The sequence below is a fragment of the Polyergus mexicanus genome, unplaced genomic scaffold (assembly GCF_030449975.1).
Source record: "Polyergus mexicanus isolate NDT 795.1 unplaced genomic scaffold, iyPolMexi1.0 SCAF_17, whole genome shotgun sequence".
Lineage (NCBI taxonomy): Eukaryota > Metazoa > Arthropoda > Insecta > Hymenoptera > Formicidae > Polyergus > Polyergus mexicanus.
In genome coordinates, this window is record NW_027223337.1 from 602,937 (window position 1) to 622,566 (window position 19,630).

General features: G+C 35.1%; 4 protein-coding genes across 7 annotated transcripts; 2 read left to right on the forward strand and 2 right to left on the reverse strand.

Annotated features, from left to right (window-relative positions):
* Positions 1-760: 760 nt before the first annotated feature.
* On the forward strand, positions 761-7,240 carry LOC138940512 (protein abnormal spindle-like). The gene is made up of 9 exons (XM_070309496.1): positions 761-963; positions 1,105-2,410; positions 2,489-2,687; positions 2,953-3,150; positions 3,275-3,429; positions 3,600-6,158; positions 6,435-6,619; positions 6,696-6,812; positions 7,018-7,240. The coding sequence occupies exons 1-9, from the start codon at positions 784-786 to the stop codon at positions 7,222-7,224; spliced, it is 5,106 nt and encodes a 1,701-aa protein (XP_070165597.1). The 5' UTR covers positions 761-783; the 3' UTR covers positions 7,225-7,240.
* Positions 7,241-7,555: 315 nt separating this feature from the next.
* On the reverse strand, positions 7,556-11,419 carry Mo25 (calcium binding protein Mo25). Of its 3 annotated transcripts, none has more exons than XM_070309499.1 (8): positions 11,148-11,419; positions 10,084-10,197; positions 9,853-10,020; positions 9,507-9,625; positions 9,263-9,431; positions 8,877-9,041; positions 8,329-8,433; positions 7,556-8,084 (listed from the first exon to the last, which is right to left on the reverse strand). In XM_070309499.1, the coding sequence occupies exons 2-8, from the start codon at positions 10,174-10,176 to the stop codon at positions 7,902-7,904; spliced, it is 1,002 nt and encodes a 333-aa protein (XP_070165600.1). In that variant the 5' UTR covers positions 10,177-10,197; positions 11,148-11,419; the 3' UTR covers positions 7,556-7,901. The 3 variants fall into 3 exon arrangements, with proteins under 3 accessions (XP_070165600.1, XP_070165599.1, XP_070165598.1); XM_070309498.1 differs by lacking the exon at positions 11,148-11,419 and adding an exon at positions 10,722-11,092 and having other exon boundaries at positions 7,560-8,084; positions 10,075-10,197; XM_070309497.1 differs by having other exon boundaries at positions 7,561-8,084; positions 10,075-10,197.
* A 525-nt stretch (positions 11,420-11,944) lies between these two features.
* LOC138940584 (abscission/NoCut checkpoint regulator) lies at positions 11,945-14,036 on the reverse strand. Its single transcript, XM_070309595.1, has 5 exons — positions 13,787-14,036; positions 13,490-13,698; positions 13,162-13,396; positions 12,919-13,092; positions 11,945-12,671 (listed from the first exon to the last, which is right to left on the reverse strand). The coding sequence occupies exons 1-5, from the start codon at positions 13,832-13,834 to the stop codon at positions 12,327-12,329; spliced, it is 1,011 nt and encodes a 336-aa protein (XP_070165696.1). The 5' UTR covers positions 13,835-14,036; the 3' UTR covers positions 11,945-12,326.
* Positions 14,037-14,220: 184 nt separating this feature from the next.
* Positions 14,221-19,397, forward strand: LOC138940716 (zinc finger protein 287). Of its 2 annotated transcripts, none has more exons than XM_070309849.1 (14): positions 14,221-14,571; positions 14,957-15,221; positions 15,310-15,431; positions 15,506-15,618; positions 15,688-15,830; positions 15,904-16,072; positions 16,415-16,790; positions 16,920-17,257; positions 17,345-17,691; positions 17,862-17,935; positions 18,023-18,254; positions 18,348-18,520; positions 18,653-18,928; positions 19,165-19,397. In XM_070309849.1, exons 1-14 carry the CDS (start codon positions 14,440-14,442, stop codon positions 19,354-19,356), a joined length of 2,952 nt encoding a protein of 983 aa, XP_070165950.1. In that variant the 5' UTR covers positions 14,221-14,439; the 3' UTR covers positions 19,357-19,397. The 2 variants fall into 2 exon arrangements, with proteins under 2 accessions (XP_070165950.1, XP_070165951.1); XM_070309850.1 differs by having other exon boundaries at positions 14,445-14,524.
* The last annotated feature ends 233 nt before the right edge of the window (positions 19,398-19,630 follow it).

Consider the following 19,630-nt stretch of genomic DNA (forward strand, 5'->3'; position numbering starts at 1 on the left):
ATACGGGGGTTTGCGGCGTCTCTCAATAGAGATTTTAAGCCCTAAAGCCCGTATCAGACTATATATTGTAGATTGAAATTTAACCAATCAGGATAAAAGGAACTAAAATTTTCTTGTCCTGATTGGTCAATTTTCAATCTCAATGCATAGTTTGATACGGGCTTAAGCCTTAAGAAATTGACCAATCACAATCAAGTATGAGAAAAATACTCGACTGTGATTAATCTTCTTAAGGCTTAGGGCTTAAAATCTCTATTGTAGATGTTAAATAATGTTAATATGTGTGATATTCGTGCAACGACTAATCAACTTTCTTTATTTCCAGGAAGATTAGTTACAAAGCGGGAAGTGATTGGCTAGTTAAACATAGAGCTTTCTGATTGGTCAATCGTACGATTTTCATGCTAGTTGCATGCTATCTAATAAATTACTAAAATTTCCCCAGTAATAGTTTGTTATTGAAGGTTGATAGTACTGCCTGAATTAATACGTGCATCCGTTCAAATCAAATTGAAAATATCCGTTACTGTACGCATTGTGACATTCTCTCGTTCTTTGCAGTGCTGATTTATTTCGAAAGGTGTGAATTCTTAATTATAGTAGGATAATATACGGCGTAAGATTGGCGATGAAACACGAGAAGTGTTTTTTATTATGTGAGCACGATTAATGTGAACATCTTTCTTTTGTTTAATAAATAATCGAGTTTATTACAAGTTAAATTGTAACTTGTAATCCTGTACTCTTGTGTATTCGTAATTGATCATAGAATTATATATTAAGATGAATCCGTCTTATCCTGCGCCACAGTCTAAAGCCACAAACTCTTGTATGGATAAGCTTCATTATATTATGTTACTTGCCCCATTCCAACCAGCAACAAGGATTGAACTGGAGACTAATGTAAACACGAGTACAGAGTGTTATTTAGATATAAAAAATACTGGTGAAAAAGCATTAAATGTAAGGGCATATATGTTTTTATTCTTGTTGGAGAAATTAAAGACTTTTTGCATGAGACAAACAATTTTGCAGAAAAATTCTCTAGTATACAGATGCTTATAAGTATTTTCTTATTTTTATGTTTTAATAATTTTATTTCAGGTAACTATAACAAAATTGCCAGCTGTGGAACGTCAGATTGCCTTAAGTTTATCTGAATTAGAAATTCAAGGAAAAAGCAATGGTACAATATGTATCAAGTGGTCCCCAAAAGAAGCAGGAAACTGGCGAGATGTGTTGCAACTTGCAGATAGTAGACGAATTAAGTATGATATTGTTATAGCAACAACTGCTAAAGATAATAAGAAAAACTGTAAGACAAAGAAGAGATTACCAAAATCCTATTCATCATTATTGAAGATATCGAATCTTTCTGTATTGACAACAAACAAACAATTCAATCAAAATAATACATTAAAAATTCCAACTATTAGTCAACCTGTGATTCCCAGTCTTGATGCACAAGCAAAACAATGTAAATTAGGACGTGAAGATAATTTAAACAAAGAGAATATCTTTAATAGTTGTAATGAAATAGAGACTTCTTATACAATGAGAGGAAAGGATGAAAGAATCAGTGGGACTTATCATAATCATGATAAATTAGATAATATCATGTTTGAGCAAAACATGAATATATGGAACTATGAAAGTATTCTGCCGCAAGCTTTGTTTCCTACAAATGAACCACAGGACATACGTAGAATCACATATGTCAAGGAAAGAAAACCTTGCAGTAATGTATTGCATGAATGCAATGGAATCACTGAAGATCCAGACTGTGACAATGACAAAGTCCATTCTGAGATTTCTGTATTGCTGAATAAATTTACTTTCATACCTTCAGATGTAATTTCGAGTTCTCCAGAATCAGTGAAAAAAGAATTGGCAGAATCCGCAAGTTTCTCAGAGAGCACGGATAATCATAGAACGTTCGATATTAGTCGCAGTCATTTATTTGAAACATCTACAACTTATAATACAAAAACTCTTGTCAATGTACCATTGCAACCAGTAGGCTTGCACAACTTGTCACCGATTAAGTCTGACAGATGCTCTCTGGTACCTAATATTAAGGATTTAATTGCATCGTCGCCGATAGCTCAACACCTTGATATGTCAAAAAATTCTAATGAATACTTGAATCATATGAAGGTAAAGCCGAGTGTCCAAATATCCAATCGCGAATATTTAAATTTTGACATTATTTCGGAGAATATTGAGACAACTAAGAAGATAGGGGATATGTATATTGAGATTTCTCCACCAAGGAAGCACTTCCACTCTAAAATGGTATCTATGCCAGTACCAAAACTGAATAGCACAAGAAATGGTAGAATCACAAAGAACAAAACTTTGTATGAAGGAGGAAGCTCAAAAAAGTTACAACTGAACATACCTGTTACAAGTAAGGTGTTTTTTTTTTCCTTTTAAGAAATATTTTGTACTTCAATTATATCAATTTTAATATACATTATGATTACAGAAAGAAATGCAAAGAACGTAGCAGCAATCAAGGTCAACAAATTATCTCTCAGTAGCTTGAGTAAGACAAAATGGAATACTTCCACGTTTATTAGAGAATCGAGCTTTAGAATGCAAAATAAAGAAGAATCTTTCATGTACGAAGCATTTGAATTAGATCCCTTTGCACCATCAACAACAGAGGATCCGTTTCTTAAAAAGTTAGTTTAGTTAAATCTCATAGTGTAGTTTACATTAATATTATGAATTTTAAATATAATTTATATTGAAATATATATGTACAATTTAAATTTTTATATATAATTTTCTTTTGTCATCATATTTTGATAAAAGTTTTAAATTTTTATATTAATTTGCAAAAATTTAGTGCAAGCTAATAACACTTGCCAATACAAATTAATTACATCTATAATTATAGTTTTAAAAATTAATTATTCTAATAATTGTCTTACTTTATTGTAATAGCATAGTGCACTATGATGAGCAATGGCTACTGCAGCAAGAATTGGCATTCACAAAATGGTTGAATGCTCTCTTATCTTCACCAGAGGATTTATCCGTTGACATTGAAACTGCTGTAACAGATATTGGCAAGGTATGGCAGTCGTGCAAAGCACAAAAGAACACTGTACTGGCTGAGACTAAAGAGACTGTATCTGCAAGGTATGTCTTTCATTAATATTTAACACAAGCGTTGAAAAATTTGTTTCAAGAAAATATAAAAGATTTTAGAAATTAATCTTAATTAATATTTAACTCCAATGATAATAATTTTAATTATTTTCAGATATCACACTAGTACCAGATTGAACACTCTACGAAAAGCTGCAAGTGCTATGTTTAATGGCAAGGAAATCACACAAGTTCTCTCAGGCATCAACACATATATTATTAAAGGAACTTTATGCATCAGATCAGATCGTAATTTACATCGTGATATTGGTTCGTTAATTAAATTATCTTTATATGCTTACCCACATCAATTGGAAATTTTTATCTTTCCAACTGTGGTTTTCATTTTTTTCATGAAAGCTTTCTAAATAGAAGAATCAATAAAAATCTTACATCTTTTTCTAATGCATAAAATAAAACATCTAATGATTTGATAATAGGGTTGCAGAAACTCATATTGGCTTTATTTCTGGATTACAATCCCCTATGGCTGCGTATTGGCTTGGAAACTGTCTATAAAGAGAGTATTCCTCTCCGCTCGAACAATGATATTGTCGGCCTAACTCGCTTCCTATTAACGAGATTCTTCTCGGATCCGCAACTGATTAAAATGCCTGGTTACCACAAAACCGATCCGAGCCCAAAAATCATCACGAGGTTGAACCAGTTTATCCTGAAAAAGTTCTTGTATCTGATATATTTTTTGGATTATGCGAAGCAGCACAAACTGATCGGTCATGACCCCTGCCTATTTCACAAACGCGCCCAGCACAAAGAGAGTCGCGAAATCTTGCTGAGCTTCTCGCGCGAGCTTTTGAGCGGTATCGGTGATGTGACGAAAGTATTGCGCGGTCATTACTACATACTTACTCATCGACAGACTTCCATCGAGGAATACGATTATGCGGTAACGGATATACGACGCAATCTGCGCGATGGCGTGCGATTATGTCGCGTTATGGAGCTTATCACCGGTATCAAAGAATTGACTCAACGTTGCCGCGTGCCGGCGATATCGCGTCTGCAAAAGGTACACAACGTGGATGTAGCATTGAACGCTTTACGCCAGGTCGGTTACATCCTTGAAGGCGATATAGATGCAAAGAGCATCGCCGACGGCCACTGTGAGAAGACTCTATCGCTTCTATGGCAGATTATTCACAAGTATCAGGCGCCGCGATTTGATCGGGCTGCTCGCGTGATCCAGAGATGGTGGCGAGCACAACTTTGGTATATTTGCGTGAGAAACTTCCTGCGCGCACGTAGAAATCTCGCCGCGATCATAATCCAACGTGCATGGAAACGTAAGACAACACTATCGTGGCACATACTGCCTGGAAGCGAAACTCTCTGCGATTTGGAGGAACGCAGATGGTACTTGCGAGTCAGAACAGCCACGATATGTCTTCAGAAATGGTGGAGACATGTGCGAGAAATCAAAAAGGAGAAGCTGCGAGAGTTAAGGAATAGACGCGAAACGGTGATCCGATTGCAGAGGAAATGGAGAACCGTGTTGCTGATGAGAACGCAGCGAGATCAGTATCGCAATCTTAGGAACGCCGCATTGATGATACAAATGCGATGGAGAGCAAGACGAGCGATGAAACTGCAACGTTCCAAATATCTCGCGTGTAGAGATGCCGCCATAAAAGTACAATATTTCTGGAGATCCGTGAAAATCGCGCGGAAACAGCGCGAATGGTTCCTTCACAGAAGAGAGAGTGCTTGTATTATTCAGATTTGGTGGAGACAATGGTTATTAACGCAAAAAACGCGAAATGATTTCCTGCGGACAAGAACTGCCATATGGAGCATCGAGAGATGGTGGATAAGCGTACTCGATAGAAAAAAGTTTCTTTTGCGTCGAAAGAGTGCTGTTCTTATTCAGAAAACGTGGAGAAAGTACCGAATGCACAAGCAAGAAGTCGCCTGTCTGAAGATACAAACGTGGTGGAGAACGACTATGTGTTTGCGTAGATATAAGCTTAAAAAATTTTGCTGCATAAAGTTGCAACGCTGGTGGCGCGTAATCAAGTTTATGAGACATCAACGCGCAGAATTCCTGCAACTGCGGAAAGCGGCATTGATCGCGCAAAAGAATTGGCGAGCGAAAATAATCAGAAGACATTATCTGAAGCAACGGCAGGCAGCTTTACTGATACAATCGTGGTATCGTTGTGTTAATTCAATGAAACTTATTCGACAACGTTACCTGAAGATGAGAGATGCCGCGATACGAATAAAGAATTGGTGGCGTAACGTTGCGGTCGCTCGCCAGGAACGCAAAAAATATCTGCGACTTCGCAAGGCTACCATTCTTCTGCAAACTCACTGGCATCAACGTGTCCTGGCTCGTGCGGATCGTCAGCGATACTTGACAAGGAAGAAGGCATGCGTCACTTTGCAATCTTGGTGGCGAATGATTAAGGCGAAGAGCGAGTATAAACGATATAAAATCTGCGTGTTGAAAGTACAAAGAAGATGGCGTGCGATAAGAGTTGCTCGTTCCACGAGAAGAGAGTATCTGCTGACTCGAGCGGCTATTGTCTTGCAGTCACGTTGGAGAGCTTTAACGACGAGAAGACAATTCGTTGCTTCGCGCCGGGCTGCGATAGTCATTCAATCGTACTACAGAATGAGAATCGCAGTACGGAGATATGAGATTGTCAAGTATGCCGCGTTGATTATTCAGACCTATTGGCGTGCCTGCATCACAGGCAGACACGAGAGACTGCGTTACGTGTCTCTGCGTCGCACAGTTATCATGCTGCAGCGTTGTTATAGGCAGAGGAGAATCGAACACGAAGAGTCACGCCGGCAATGGCAAGAGGACATCGCCACGAAAATTCGAAACGAGTGCGGAGAAGCTATGCAGATGGATCTTCAGGATGTTACCACAAGGCTCGCAATTCCAGACAGCGATTACTGGAAAGAGATGATCAACAATTTACGCAACTGCAACAATGTCGGGACGCTGATTACTTGTTTAAGTAGCTTAGGTATATAGAGTATTTTCTCATTTAAAGAATAATACCGCGAGATAGATATTTTTAGATAATAATGACATTTCTTAGAGAAGTAAAGAGGAGAGTTCGAATAAGATAAATCTTTGGAATTATTTCGGAAACTCTAATGGTAAAGTTCAGATTAATGTAAAACTCGATGTTCATTATACACATATTATAATTGTTTCCTTAAAAAATCTGATGATTCCCGACAGTTTCGACAAAAATGATATATAAAAATGATACCTGAATAATTTGTGTCTGTCACAGATACTATAACGAAATTATCACCAACCGTTTGCATCATCCTCTGCGAGCTGAATCTGGCCGATGACATTTACAATATAATAGCGCAGAACAATAGATCAGTGCCATGGATGAAAGTCTGTTTGCGAGCGTGCAACATCCTGATCACTCTAACGAAACATGACTACACAAGAAAATACACCATCAAAGTGAGTTTGAAAATCGACGGTTTATCTTTCTCGCTACATTCATTACGTTATTAAAAGTAACTTAATTATATGTTAGACCAAATACGCATTGGCGTTAATGAAACTTCTGAATGGATCATTGAAAAATAAAGAGGTATTCCTGTGTTGTGCCACACTAATATGGCTGCTTAGCCAGGATGAAGATTATTCGAAGGTAAATTTTGCTAAATTAAGCTGTAAATAATTCCTCTCATCTTGTATCACTGATATTATTGTATTTTTAAATTTCATAGCTTTGCAGATTTTTAAACTCTTAATAAATGTCACTATACTCTTTTAAATACTTATATATAATTATATATACGCACACATTCTTAAATATTTAATTTTCTTTCTCTTAACTTTCTAATGTTTTTCAGGCCATGATGGCATGTCCACAAATAAATTGGTTGATGAAAAACATTCAACAAAAGATCTTGAAGGATGATGTAGTGACAAAACTTCAAAAATCGAAAGATATAGAGAAATTATATCCCAATTGTGATCCTGATCGAAATAACACACAGAAACTACGCCTTTTCAGTGATATGAGTTTCGCCGTTGCAGCTATTGTCAAAAAAATTTAAATGATATTAATTCATAAAAAAGGTTAGTAAAAAAATTTGTTAAATTAAAAACAAAAAGAATTATATTAATTTGTAATACTCATGATCCTTCTACTGATCCTTATTAGATCCAAATTGCAAAAATATTAAAGAAATCTGAAAATCTAAAAAGATAATATTTGGAAATTTAAAAATGTGCGCAAAAAAGTAGTAATAGAAATTGCTTCAATAGCTGCTGTCATTTTCTTCATTATATATAATAGTAAATTTTTAATTACGGTGAAAATATACACTAATAAACATAAATGTTGCAACTAAAGTTGTAAAAATAAAGACAATCAAGTTTTCTTTCTGCTTTAATAACCGATTCATTCCTAAAAATGTGGTAGAACGATGACAACTTGATTTGCATATGATACAATAAGAGATAAATGTAATCTTTATTTACAGTGCTACTCACAAATAAAATTAATTAATAATAATAATAATTATAATAATAATAATAATGCCGAGATGACGATGACAATAATAATGATAGTAATAATGGTGACAATGACAATGGTGTGATGATGATAAATTATAACTACATATATAATAGTGATAAAACCGTAATTAGCAACAGCAGCAGTAGACTCGATAGTAATAATGAGTGTAGTGGTAGTTAGTCGTAGCAGTAGCAATAATTGTATTTCTTTGACTTAATTATCATGTACAGACTTAAGTTCTTTGATCTGCTTAATCAGATACGCTTTCTCATCATTGAACTGTTCGTCCTCAGAACGATCCGTGTGGAAGCGCGTCAGGAACTCTATCAGCTTCTCCTGATTACGGAGCAATATGTCCAAAATGGGTTTCGGTTTGTTGGGATTTGCTACAAATACCTGGGTACAATAAAAAGAAACCATCAATAAGTTTTTATTCCATCCTGTTTCGATGGGATAGTTTCTTTTCTATTTGTTGGAACAATTATAGAAACTCGAGAAGAGAAATTGATCTTATTTTGTGATGTACAGCATTGAAAAGCCCGAGAAAGAACACAAGAACTTAATTAAGAATTGATATTCATGATCCATTTAAAATTAAAAATTAGAAATTTGTATTTGACTGTATCAAGTAGTGTCATACCTTGAAGACATGGAAAGCCTCAAACTGTATATTGCGAGACTTTTCCTTCAGCATATTCATCATTAATTTCAAATTATCTGGATTCGATATATATCGGGTCATGACCTGCAACATATTTAGCATGAAAACTAATTCCAAGATATTTAATTCCTATATTTTTAAATTTCCAATAATTATAAAGTATTGCCAAATATATATTTTCTCTTATTATATGCTACGAATAATTTGACTAAATATTCTACTACTTATTTTATTAACATAAATTTGACTAAATGTAAATAATTTTATTTTTTATCCTTAGAGAATTTTTGTTTATATAAATTATTACTACAAATTTGTAAAATGTTTCATATCAGTACTCTACATTAATTATATGTATATATATATTATAAAAAAAATGTGTCAGAACATATCTATTGTCAATATCTATGAAACCGAATATATTGTATATTGTCTTGGCTGTTTTTTAGCAATTAAATGTTTATAAATGTAGAAATTATTAAATTTATTATTAAAAATATATTCAAAGATTTCTTTTTAATACTTACTGTAAAATTGTGTCTATCGAGCAATAGCTCGCCCAATAACTTTAAACTTTGTCGTCGTGTTACATAATTTTCTGAATTGAGTAACCTTTGATAATGTGAGAAAACTTTATCGTAATGTATCTCTAAAAATTCAGCGCTGAGTATTTTGTGCCTTGTAAGTAATTCCTGGATAAACAATCACAAATTATTTGATTGTATCGTTGCAAAAAAAAAAATAAAAATAGTTTAACATATTTATAATATAAATATCAGAAGAGAAATAGTAACATATTTCAGAAATATATTTAATTAAATACCTTGTGAAAGAGAACAAATAATATTTAAATATTTTTCACAAATATGTTATTTTATGTTTCTTATATCTTATGTTGCAGAGCGTAACGTACTTTAAATGTAGAAAAAGCGTCAGACGCGATATCAAACGTAGAGACCTCGACGTATCTGAAGAAGTTGTAAAAGTCGTCTGAATAGATCATAATTTTCGCCAACGCCTCGTATCTCGCGCATTCTCGCAACATTGTGCCACAATTGAGCGCAATATCTTGGTGCTCGTAGCTACATAATAAAGTTTGTTCATTAGTAGATATATATGCCATCATATCCTGTCAGCATTTAAGAAAATCGACTCACCCAGACATAAGTGTAAAAAGGATTTCAGGTTTGGTACATATGTATTCTACCGTAGGTGATCTAGTTCCAATTTGCCTCCGTAGAATGTTATTGAAGACTTGCGCCACGTCCTTCTTCCCCTTAATCAGGAACAGAGGAATAAAATTCATAACATTCGTTAATAATTCATGCATCTTGGAAAAAAATATAAATATTATTTTATTAAATATTTGATATATTAATAACACAACATTCAGCAAGCTATATAAATATTGTGATATTTTAATAAATAATTTTATCTTTGCTGCAAAGAATGTCAATCGTACAACTTTTCTGTTGAATTGTTTTATACGTATCAAGGGCGTACCTCGAAGTCGATGCGACTCAGATTTTGCACAAGCAGAAGTAGCAGATTGCTGTTGTACAACTCCTGCGCCAACTGTGCCACCACGATGTCAGCCTGCGGTTCCGTCTCTGCCGTGCCGTATAGCATGTTTTTAATGTGTACAAGATTCTTGCTCACATCTTCTTGCGCCTAAAAGGGGATGTATTTCATCGTAGAAACCGACGTGTATCCGCAACAACGTACCTTCTCTACCTTCTTGTCGCCGCGTTCCAACGCGTTTACCGCCTCCTTGAGAGCCTTCACCACCTCCGCTGGACTCTTCTGGGACTTTCCAAACAGAGGCATGTTTTCTTACAATGTATGCACCTTATGAAACATCCAAAAAGATAGAAATTCTTTATCACTCTCCATTGCCAGGAAATATCCTTAAGAAATGTTTACATTATTTGACGAATATGCCTTGGTAACATCTATTGCTAAATAAGTATGTTTTAAATGTGAGCATATACTCTTCTGCACTCATCGTACTATAATTTGCAGATTCGCATCAATTGTGTTAGAAAGTAAACAATGTATACAATACACTTAAAACATACATTGCTATAGAATTGTATTCAACATATATATGTTATCATATATTCAGGACACATAAATTATGTCTATCGCTGTTACAAATGTATTATGAGAAATAGAATGTAGTTACGTTGTGAAGTTGTAGGAAAATTTGGATTTCACAAAACTGGAGCATCGAATACAACTGCGCAACGAAGAACGAATAGTTGGAATTAAAGATTGGCAACTCCTCTGCATGACATTACGTTAAAAAAAAAACTGTATCCGTCTACCTTTGTGATTTTTATAAATTCCGACTACGTCAGAGTTGTACGTACTCGTATATAACGGCTACGACACGCAGTGCACCCTCGACATCATCGGTGATCGACGATATCGGTGGCAATTCTTCGTCTCGATGTCGCGAATAACCGAATCTGCCACGACGGAACACTGTCACGCGACAAACGCGAAGCGAATCGAGAGAAAAAGTTGCCCGTCCTAACCTCAAAGAACGACAATCAACCTCATCATCGAATCACCTGACCGAATAGATGAAAGTAAAAGAGAAAGAGAGAGGGGTGGGGGGCGGGAGAGAAACTGCATCGTGATCCTAGAAGATTGAAGATTCGCCTTAAGACGCGACAGGAAGATCGCGATCGATGACGTGCGACATTGATGATGATCGACGCGGGGTTGGGAGGTGGGGGGTACGCACATACAATTTTGCGAATTCTAACCTAAAAAAAAAAAAAAAATCTCACCATGCAAAGGAGATCCGAGAGGTATTCGGGGTGTCTCGCTCGCGGCTCAAACGTGCGTATACAAACACGCCTGTGCTATCTCCTCGGCGGCGATTATATATACGTGTCACGTATGCAGGTGTCACATCAGGTGAAATATCCCCTGCGCATACACATCTATGTCTATGATGGCGAATCTATTATACGCGATTTTCGTATTTTGGCTGCTTTAACGCGGCAGCGTCACGTTTCAGACGCGTGTACGTCCCATACGGGATGAGTCACGAGAGCGACCGTCAAATGCTCGACCGCCACGGGCGCGAACGAGTCGCTTCGGCTTGTCGAACTTGTCGACGCGGCCGATCGTCCCTTCAATAGTGCATGAGTAAGGCAAAACGATCCGCACAGACTGCTAATCCAGGGGGGGGGGGGGGGTCGCTCGACTCTTCTGGCTCACCCTGTAATATAATACACGATATGAGATGACGACCGCCGCATACGTGTTTTTCACGGCGCAGTTCCGAGTCGCGGCAGGCTCGCCAATCTTCGAATTTATAGGGAAAAATTATCTAGATACATTATTGAATAACGGCTATTTGATAATTTCAAGGACTTTGAAATACAAACTCATTCAGCTGACAGAATTTGTTGCTAATCCTTCTTTCTCATGTATCAAACGATAAAAGATAATTCTATCTATTTAAAAAAAAAAATCTAGAATTTGAACAAGATTATTTGAAAGATTTCAAAATTTGTAAAATAACTAGCCAAAATAACTTTATTTCGCAAAATTTGTAAAAATTGACGTTTCTAGGATGAATGTTTACACTATATTACTTATGCCTATCTCTATTCATATATGCGCGTGTATATTTTCTATATCTATTTGTATAATGTTAAAATAGAAGGTTAATAGTAAAACTAATATATAAATTAGTAAAACGATTACCGTTACTATAAAATGACACAGCCAAAAGCGATAAAGCGTATTTTCAGAAATTCTATACTTAGTTTTGAAAGAATCATTTGCATTAAACAAATGGAAAAATGTTTAAATTATTTGTTTTGTACGTTTGTTACAAATATTTACAGATTATAGTTTTATATCTGCAAAATGTTGGATTGTAGCTCAGCCTATAATGTAATTTGCATAAAAATGTCCACACAAAATGCCTTTTTTGTTTTTATATAATACTGTTATCAATGATTATTCTTTTGAGAATCTGACGTTAATAATTTTCGTATAAGGCTCATTTTTGCAGAAGACAATTTATCTTTTTCATCTTGTTTGACAAAACGAATTGCCTTATGCTTCTCCATTTCAAAATCATCATGGAAACTCTCAAAGCATGTAGAACAGTAAAGATCGCCTTTACAACCTGTACATCTGTACAAATTCAGTTCATCTGCAGTTCGCGAACATATTAAACATTCATTACTAGATTCATACTCGTCTTTATCTTTATCTTCATCTTCATCTTCATTTTCATCCTCATTCTCATCCTCATTTTGATCTTCATCTTCATCTTCCATATTTGGAGGAGTCTATATATATATATATATATATATATATAATAACATTTTGTAAATTTTACATAAGAACGAAAAAAAGGTTTTTACTGAATTCAAATTTATAGATATAATTCATTATTAGTTCATTATTATGTTCATTATTATAGTTTATTGAAGAATACAAGAATATATTTCCAGATAAAATAAGTTTATGTTGACTGTAAAATGTAATCTTGAAGAGATAAAAGTGCATATTTATTAGTCATTTAAAAATATCTACCTCTATTTCCATTGCTGAAACTTTGGTAACCAACTCATCATTCGGCAAGAAATCCATTCTCGTCTGAATTTCTTTACAAAGATCACTGGTCGTAGGCAATTCTATTTCTGCGAGATATTCCTGAATTAAATCATCCGCCTTCTCTTGATCTGTCCTAGTATCCACTTGATTTATCTGTACAAAAATAATTGAAGATAATAAGAATCCAAATAACTTTATAACACATTGTTTATATATACATACATTTATGACATTACTTCCACTAGCCTGTGGATCTTGATCCTTCAACAGTGCTAATCTTTGTTTTATTTCATCAATAGTAGGCACTGGAATGTTACAATCTTTATCTTTCAATTTTCGTAATCTTTCTACAATTTGTTGATCGGCTGGTTCTAATCCCTTTTTAAGTGTATCCCAGCGATTTGTCTGCTTATATATCACTATTGGAGGTTTTACAGGATTTTCTAATGAATCCAATCTAAATCAAATATCCAATATTATGATATCGTTCTTTAAAATTTTTTGTATTGCAATTAAACTATTCGCAAGAAAAAAAATTAATTTTACTCACTTCATAGTAATGTCAATTGGTGCAAGCGATTCTAAGCTTGCATTAGACATTGAAGCTTTGCGTATAGTGTCTTCGGAACTTGATTTCTTCATTCTGTTCAATTTATTGTAGCAACGTCCGCAAACTTTCTTTGCCCCTATATTGGGGATATCGCATTTGTACTTGAGACACTTACTGCAGGAAGAAAAGCCACAGCTTGGGCAACCAATCTGAATAGCAAAAACGATAAATAAGCAAACGATTGTTCGAGAGCAGCAAATTAACTTATTAAATCTCGAACAGAGCGATAATATTTACGTCTTTTGTGAAGAATGAAAAATTCTTTTGGCAGGTGTTACATGACATTCCCTTAGCTTATTATTGATGTATTTTTTTGTCATGACAAAAAAATATAATGAATAATCTATCGAGATTTCAGAACAAGCACTACCAAATTTTAACAACTCCGCATTATCTCCGGTCTCTGGGTGATGTAAAAAATTAACGCGACATGAGTTACAAAAGCAGTAAACGCCAATCGTTGCATCACGGGCTGTCAAACGGCGATGCTGCCAACAGCTTTTTGCTGTGGTACAAAAAAAAAACTACATCTATATCGAACGACAGAAAATTTTGTCGGGAAATAAATGTTACTGCATATAACACTAGAAAATTTTGCGGGGAATTTTGAGATGTCACCAGAGTTGATTTATGTTGCCAGCAATGTTACTGGAAAGCAGCGCTAACGCTAACGAGCGAGAGCGAATGCTCGACCTAACCTTTACGCGACACGTTTCTGTTGAAGCAGATACGCGTGTTTATGCGACATTATATATACATAATAATAAAAACGTAATGTATATCGATACTAACTCCACATGAATTCGTAGTATCTTTTTTTTTCTTCCGATCAATTTCGACATATTCGGGAAGAATTCGGCGTCCGGTGCTCCGTTGCGATCATCGGGAACATGGACGTGTTTCTATACGATTCGACGATCTGCCGATTGTGCGCGGCGGACAACGGCAACGAGCATCTGTTCGCCAATGAAACAGGCGAGTCGGATTTGTGTTCACTGGTGAATCGTTATCTGCCGCTCAAGGTAGGACGCTGCATCCTTTTTTTAAATGCCGGTTAAATAGACCTCAACTTGATTTCCTACTACTGATTTTGCTACTGCACTGATCAAATGTTTATCGTATATCGCTCGTTTGATCGTTCGTCAGTTTTTTTTCTTTTTCCTCTTTTCTTGTTAAGTGAGACAGTTAATTATTTTTGTATTTTATGCAGTAATCAGGTTCATGCATTAAATATTATAAATGTGTTGTCCCCATGTTGATACTTAAGGATAAACAGTTATTCTACTGACAGAACATCTCTCTCACCGTTTTATCATATAAATACTAAATGAAAAGGTTTTTAATATAGATTACAAATTATTTGTGTATTTTATGTAATTGTTTCTATAATATACCTTTAATTTTAAGATTCGAGATGATGGCAAATTACCACAGACAATTTGTCCGGGATGTAATATCCAGCTGGAGGCAACGGCACAATTCTTTGACCTATTGGTGGTTGGTCAGCGCAAGTTACGTGAACTCTGGAAATATCAAGTCGAGCAGCACCGCAGAGCGGAACGCTTACGCAATAAGAAGGAGAGTGCAGAGCATGAAACAGAAGGAGTGGAAATGGATAGTATAACTTCGTGCAATGAGGATAAACAGTATGAACAGCAAATCATTATCAAAAGTAATATGATCTTCTTTTTAAGTATATTTTATACAAAAGAATATTTTATATAATTTAAATGATTATGTATGAAATTGTATGATTTTAGTAATGCCAGATGGATCTATATATGCAGCAGAGCATGAAATGAGTCTACAAATGGAAGGCTTAACTAAGCCTCGGAGAAAACGCGGACGTCCACCCAAAGTACAAGCAGAGGCCGAATCTTTGGTTTGTAATAAATTTTAATAACTTTTATTATTTTCTGTATTATAGCTTCCTTATTTTTATATGTTTTTTAAAAGACGAAAGAGAATGTGGAAGCTGTGAGTCAAGGTGAGGAAGATAAGCAAGAAGAAGAGGTTGAAGAAGTGGATGGTGATGGTAGACGGAGAAGGAAACGCAAAGTTCCCAAAAGGTATATTGGGATAAAAGTATGCAAATTATTGTCTTTTTATGATCATTGATAATCGATGAATCTGCACAGGTTTATGGAAGCGGTGCAAGGAAAAGAACTGGAAAGGATATTCAAGGAGGAAGGCGTAATCGATGAGGAAGACGACGAAGACTTTGAGATGCTCGACGATTCGGAGGAACCATTAAATGCTTCCGTCCAAGATGGTCAGGAAGGTACATATAACAAATAAAAGTGTAAAGAAGAATTACTCTCTAGATATTTTTATATCTTATGTATATTTCACAGAAGTAATTGGTCGTCTCGAAACGCAGGAAGGTAAAAACTTGGGTGAAGTGGTGATCATGAATCGTGGAAGAGCACGATCAAAATCGAAACTTCGTCGTCGAAAAAACAAATTCACATGTCAGCTCTGTGGTAGAAATTTTCTACAACGCAGCAGATATATAGTACACAAGTAAATGTCATTTTCTACATACATTTCGAATTCTAAAACTTGAGAGAATTATTTGATTTCTGTGGACTTAATCTGATATCTTGATTTTCTTTCCGATTCTGTAATTTTTGAATTTTATATATGTAAAATGTATTTTTATATTCAAGAGAATTTGGTCAAAATTTTAAGTCTTAAAGTAATATTTTTTATGTGCCTTCGATTAACATGACTACACTAAAGATTTTCATTTAACGCTGATCCGAAAGACATGACAGAAAAAGTCAGAGGTTAATTTATAAAAATAAAATATTTAATTTAAAATAATCATATTTAACAGATATACCACTTTTTCTCTATTTCCAGAAGTTTCCATAAGGACAACAAATATGAGTGCATACAATGTAAGACGCGTTTTAATAGTAAAGAGAACCTAGAATTACATCAAAAGATGACTCAGCATAATTCAAATCTCGCTGAAGGAAATAACGAAGTACAAGACACCGAACTCGAGAGATTAGAGACGCACAGTGCAGAGCAGGATGCCACTACAACAACAATGAAAGAAGATTCCAGCAATGCGATTTATATGTGCGAAAGATGCGACAAACATTTCGAATCGAAACAGGAGTATGAACTGCACATGAGAATGGTGCATGAATTACAGAAATTTATGTGCGACGTTTGCAACAAGGATTTCACAAATCAGTCGAATTTGAAGATGCACATGACCACACATAAGGTTTGCATTTTATGATTTACACAATGAAATGATAATAATATAATTTAATAATTATTCAAGCGACACGAATTATTTTTAATTACTTTAAGTACTTTTTTACACACTCTTTAAACCTTATTCACGTTGCAGGAAATTAAATCAAACAAGGAATTTCCCTGTGATATTTGTGGCAAGGTATTAAACCATCCCAGTTCCGTTGTGTATCATAAGGAAGCTGAGCACAACAATGGACGTCGTTTTGTTTGCAACAAATGTAACAGAAGTTTCAAGCACAAGCAATTACTCCAGCGGCATCAGTTGGTACACTCGGATGATCGGCCGTTCATTTGTAAGTCCTGTAATGCGAGCTTCAAAACAAAAGCGAATCTGATTAATCATCAGTCCACTCATACGGGCGAGAAGAAGTATTTCTGCGAGCGTTGCAACCAACAGTTTGCACACAAGACTAGTCTCACATTACATCAAAGGTTAGGTTTTCAACTAAATCAAGATTTTTATCAAGATTTTAATAGCATAAGATCAATTTTATATCTTGTAAATGGATCGTTTTTTAGGTGGCATGATGGTGAAAAGCCGTACAAATGTGATGTGTGTCACAAGAGCTTTTCGCAGAATGGCAATTTACAGGAACATATGCGCATCCACACTGGCGAAAAGCCGTATTCCTGTGACTTCTGTGGCCGAAAATTCACCACGTCATCGCAATTTAGGCTGCACGTAAAACGGCATACTGGCGAACGGCCGTGGAAATGCGAGTTTTGCGCGAAATGTTTTCTACATAAGGATACGTGGAAATGTCATGTGCGCCGGCACAAAGGTGAACGTCCGTTTCAATGCACCCACTGCAATCGCGGATTTACAGAGCAATGGGCGCTGAAGAAACATCTTCGTTTACACACCGGTAAATGTGACATATATCATGTACACGAGAACGTAAAGATCATAGAAATGTGAATCCTTTTTTTTATTTACTTTAATTTCTTTACAATTAAAAAGAGAAAATTTTGCCAAAAAGGTATATAGATGAAAATCTCATGTCAAGTCATTGTAATTATTTTATTTTTTTCGTAGGTGAGAAGCCTTATTCCTGCGATTTATGTGGTAAGGCTTTCGCCGATTGCTCAAATCTGACGAAGCACAAAAAGGTATTGTAGCGATTTCATTCTTTTAGATTCTTCTCGATCGCTAATCTCAATTGTCTAGCAATTACTAATAAATATCAATTTCCTCAGGTGCACAGGGAGAATAAGGTATTAACCATAGACGGCTCGGAAGAATCTCCGATCGGCGAAGTATGGCAAATCCTGCCAAACTCGCAGGAGAATGATGAACAGTCTGTGCTCAATGAACAAATGACGCAAGTGATCGCCACTGATGAAGCGTCTACTGATGGGATTCAACAGATCTATTACGTGTCCTATCAGGATCCTAATAATCCTAATGAATCGCGAACGTTGCACTTCCGTATGCATTCAATTATATTAATTTGATAATTATACATATTAATTTATGACATACATTAATTGATTAATCAATTATTAATTTGACAAAATGTAGTTGATGCTGGCATAATTAAAAATAAAGACGAAACGAAGACAAATGCGAATTTCTTACCACGTTTGGACGATGAGAACGACGAAATAATTGCCGATAAAATTGTAAATAATACAGCTAGCAATAATGAGGATCAGTCGGAGATAGAACTATCGGAATCAGATTTACAATTACAAGTAAGTAAGATAGAATATTTATATAAGTGAATATTTGTATCTCTACTGTAACCTTGATTTTTAGATAAATTTTAAAAGAATAAAATAGTCTTAATAGTATTCTTGTTCCAAAAAATCTATCATTATTTTCAGATTACCGATGAACATGGAAATCCGATTCAAATATCCATCCAAGAAGCTCGACAGCTTCTTTCTCAAGGACATTTCATCAGCCAATTGAACGATGGTCAGATCATTAGAGTTCATCCTGGAATATTTGCGCAACATCTTCAAGCATTAAATATTCACATCGATGAAGAGGCTGCTGTCGCAGCAGAAAACAGCATTGTTACACACCCTAATGTGAACAAAGAGGGGATGGAGACGGGAATTCAGGCCGACGCGGAAGCAATCGTCCAAGCTCTCGAGGTAATTTCAAATTTGCAATTTTATGTAAATAATTGCAAAATATTTCTTTTTCATAAATCTTCCATTTTTTAGATCAATAAAACGTTAGATTTATAAAATCTTCTGAGTCTCCATAAACTTATATCTCTCTGTATATGTTTACTTTTTTTAAATCTCATAATTAATTTTTTTTTGTATATTAATTAAATAATAAAATAATATTATAATTCGCGATAAATGCGTCAACGATTGTTTAGGACGAGAACACTGATGCCACTGCAGTCGCAACCATTAATCAATTGGGGAATGTCGAGCAGACTGGAATCGCAGATGGTGAACAGACAATCGAATTCATGACCCAAGACGGACAAAAAGTTCGCGTCCTGACATCGTATCCCGTCGATCCAATGCGGATCGACCTAACTCCAGAGTACATGACTATTGTATAATTAAAGAAAAAGTAGATATATGTAATCATTGTGATTTTGTTTATAAACATTGCCAAATTATTAGTGATTTATACTTGAGGCAAAAGATTTTGAAAGTGCTTGTATAAAAATCTTAATCAAATTTTTGACAAGATTGTATTTTTATACAATCTTACTGCTCTTACCGTAATATATCATTTCTATAAAGTTAATATTTAATGCAAATTGATGAAGTATCTTCATCAAAATATAAAAACCAAATTATTGTAGAATTGTTTGTAAAAAGTGCATACAG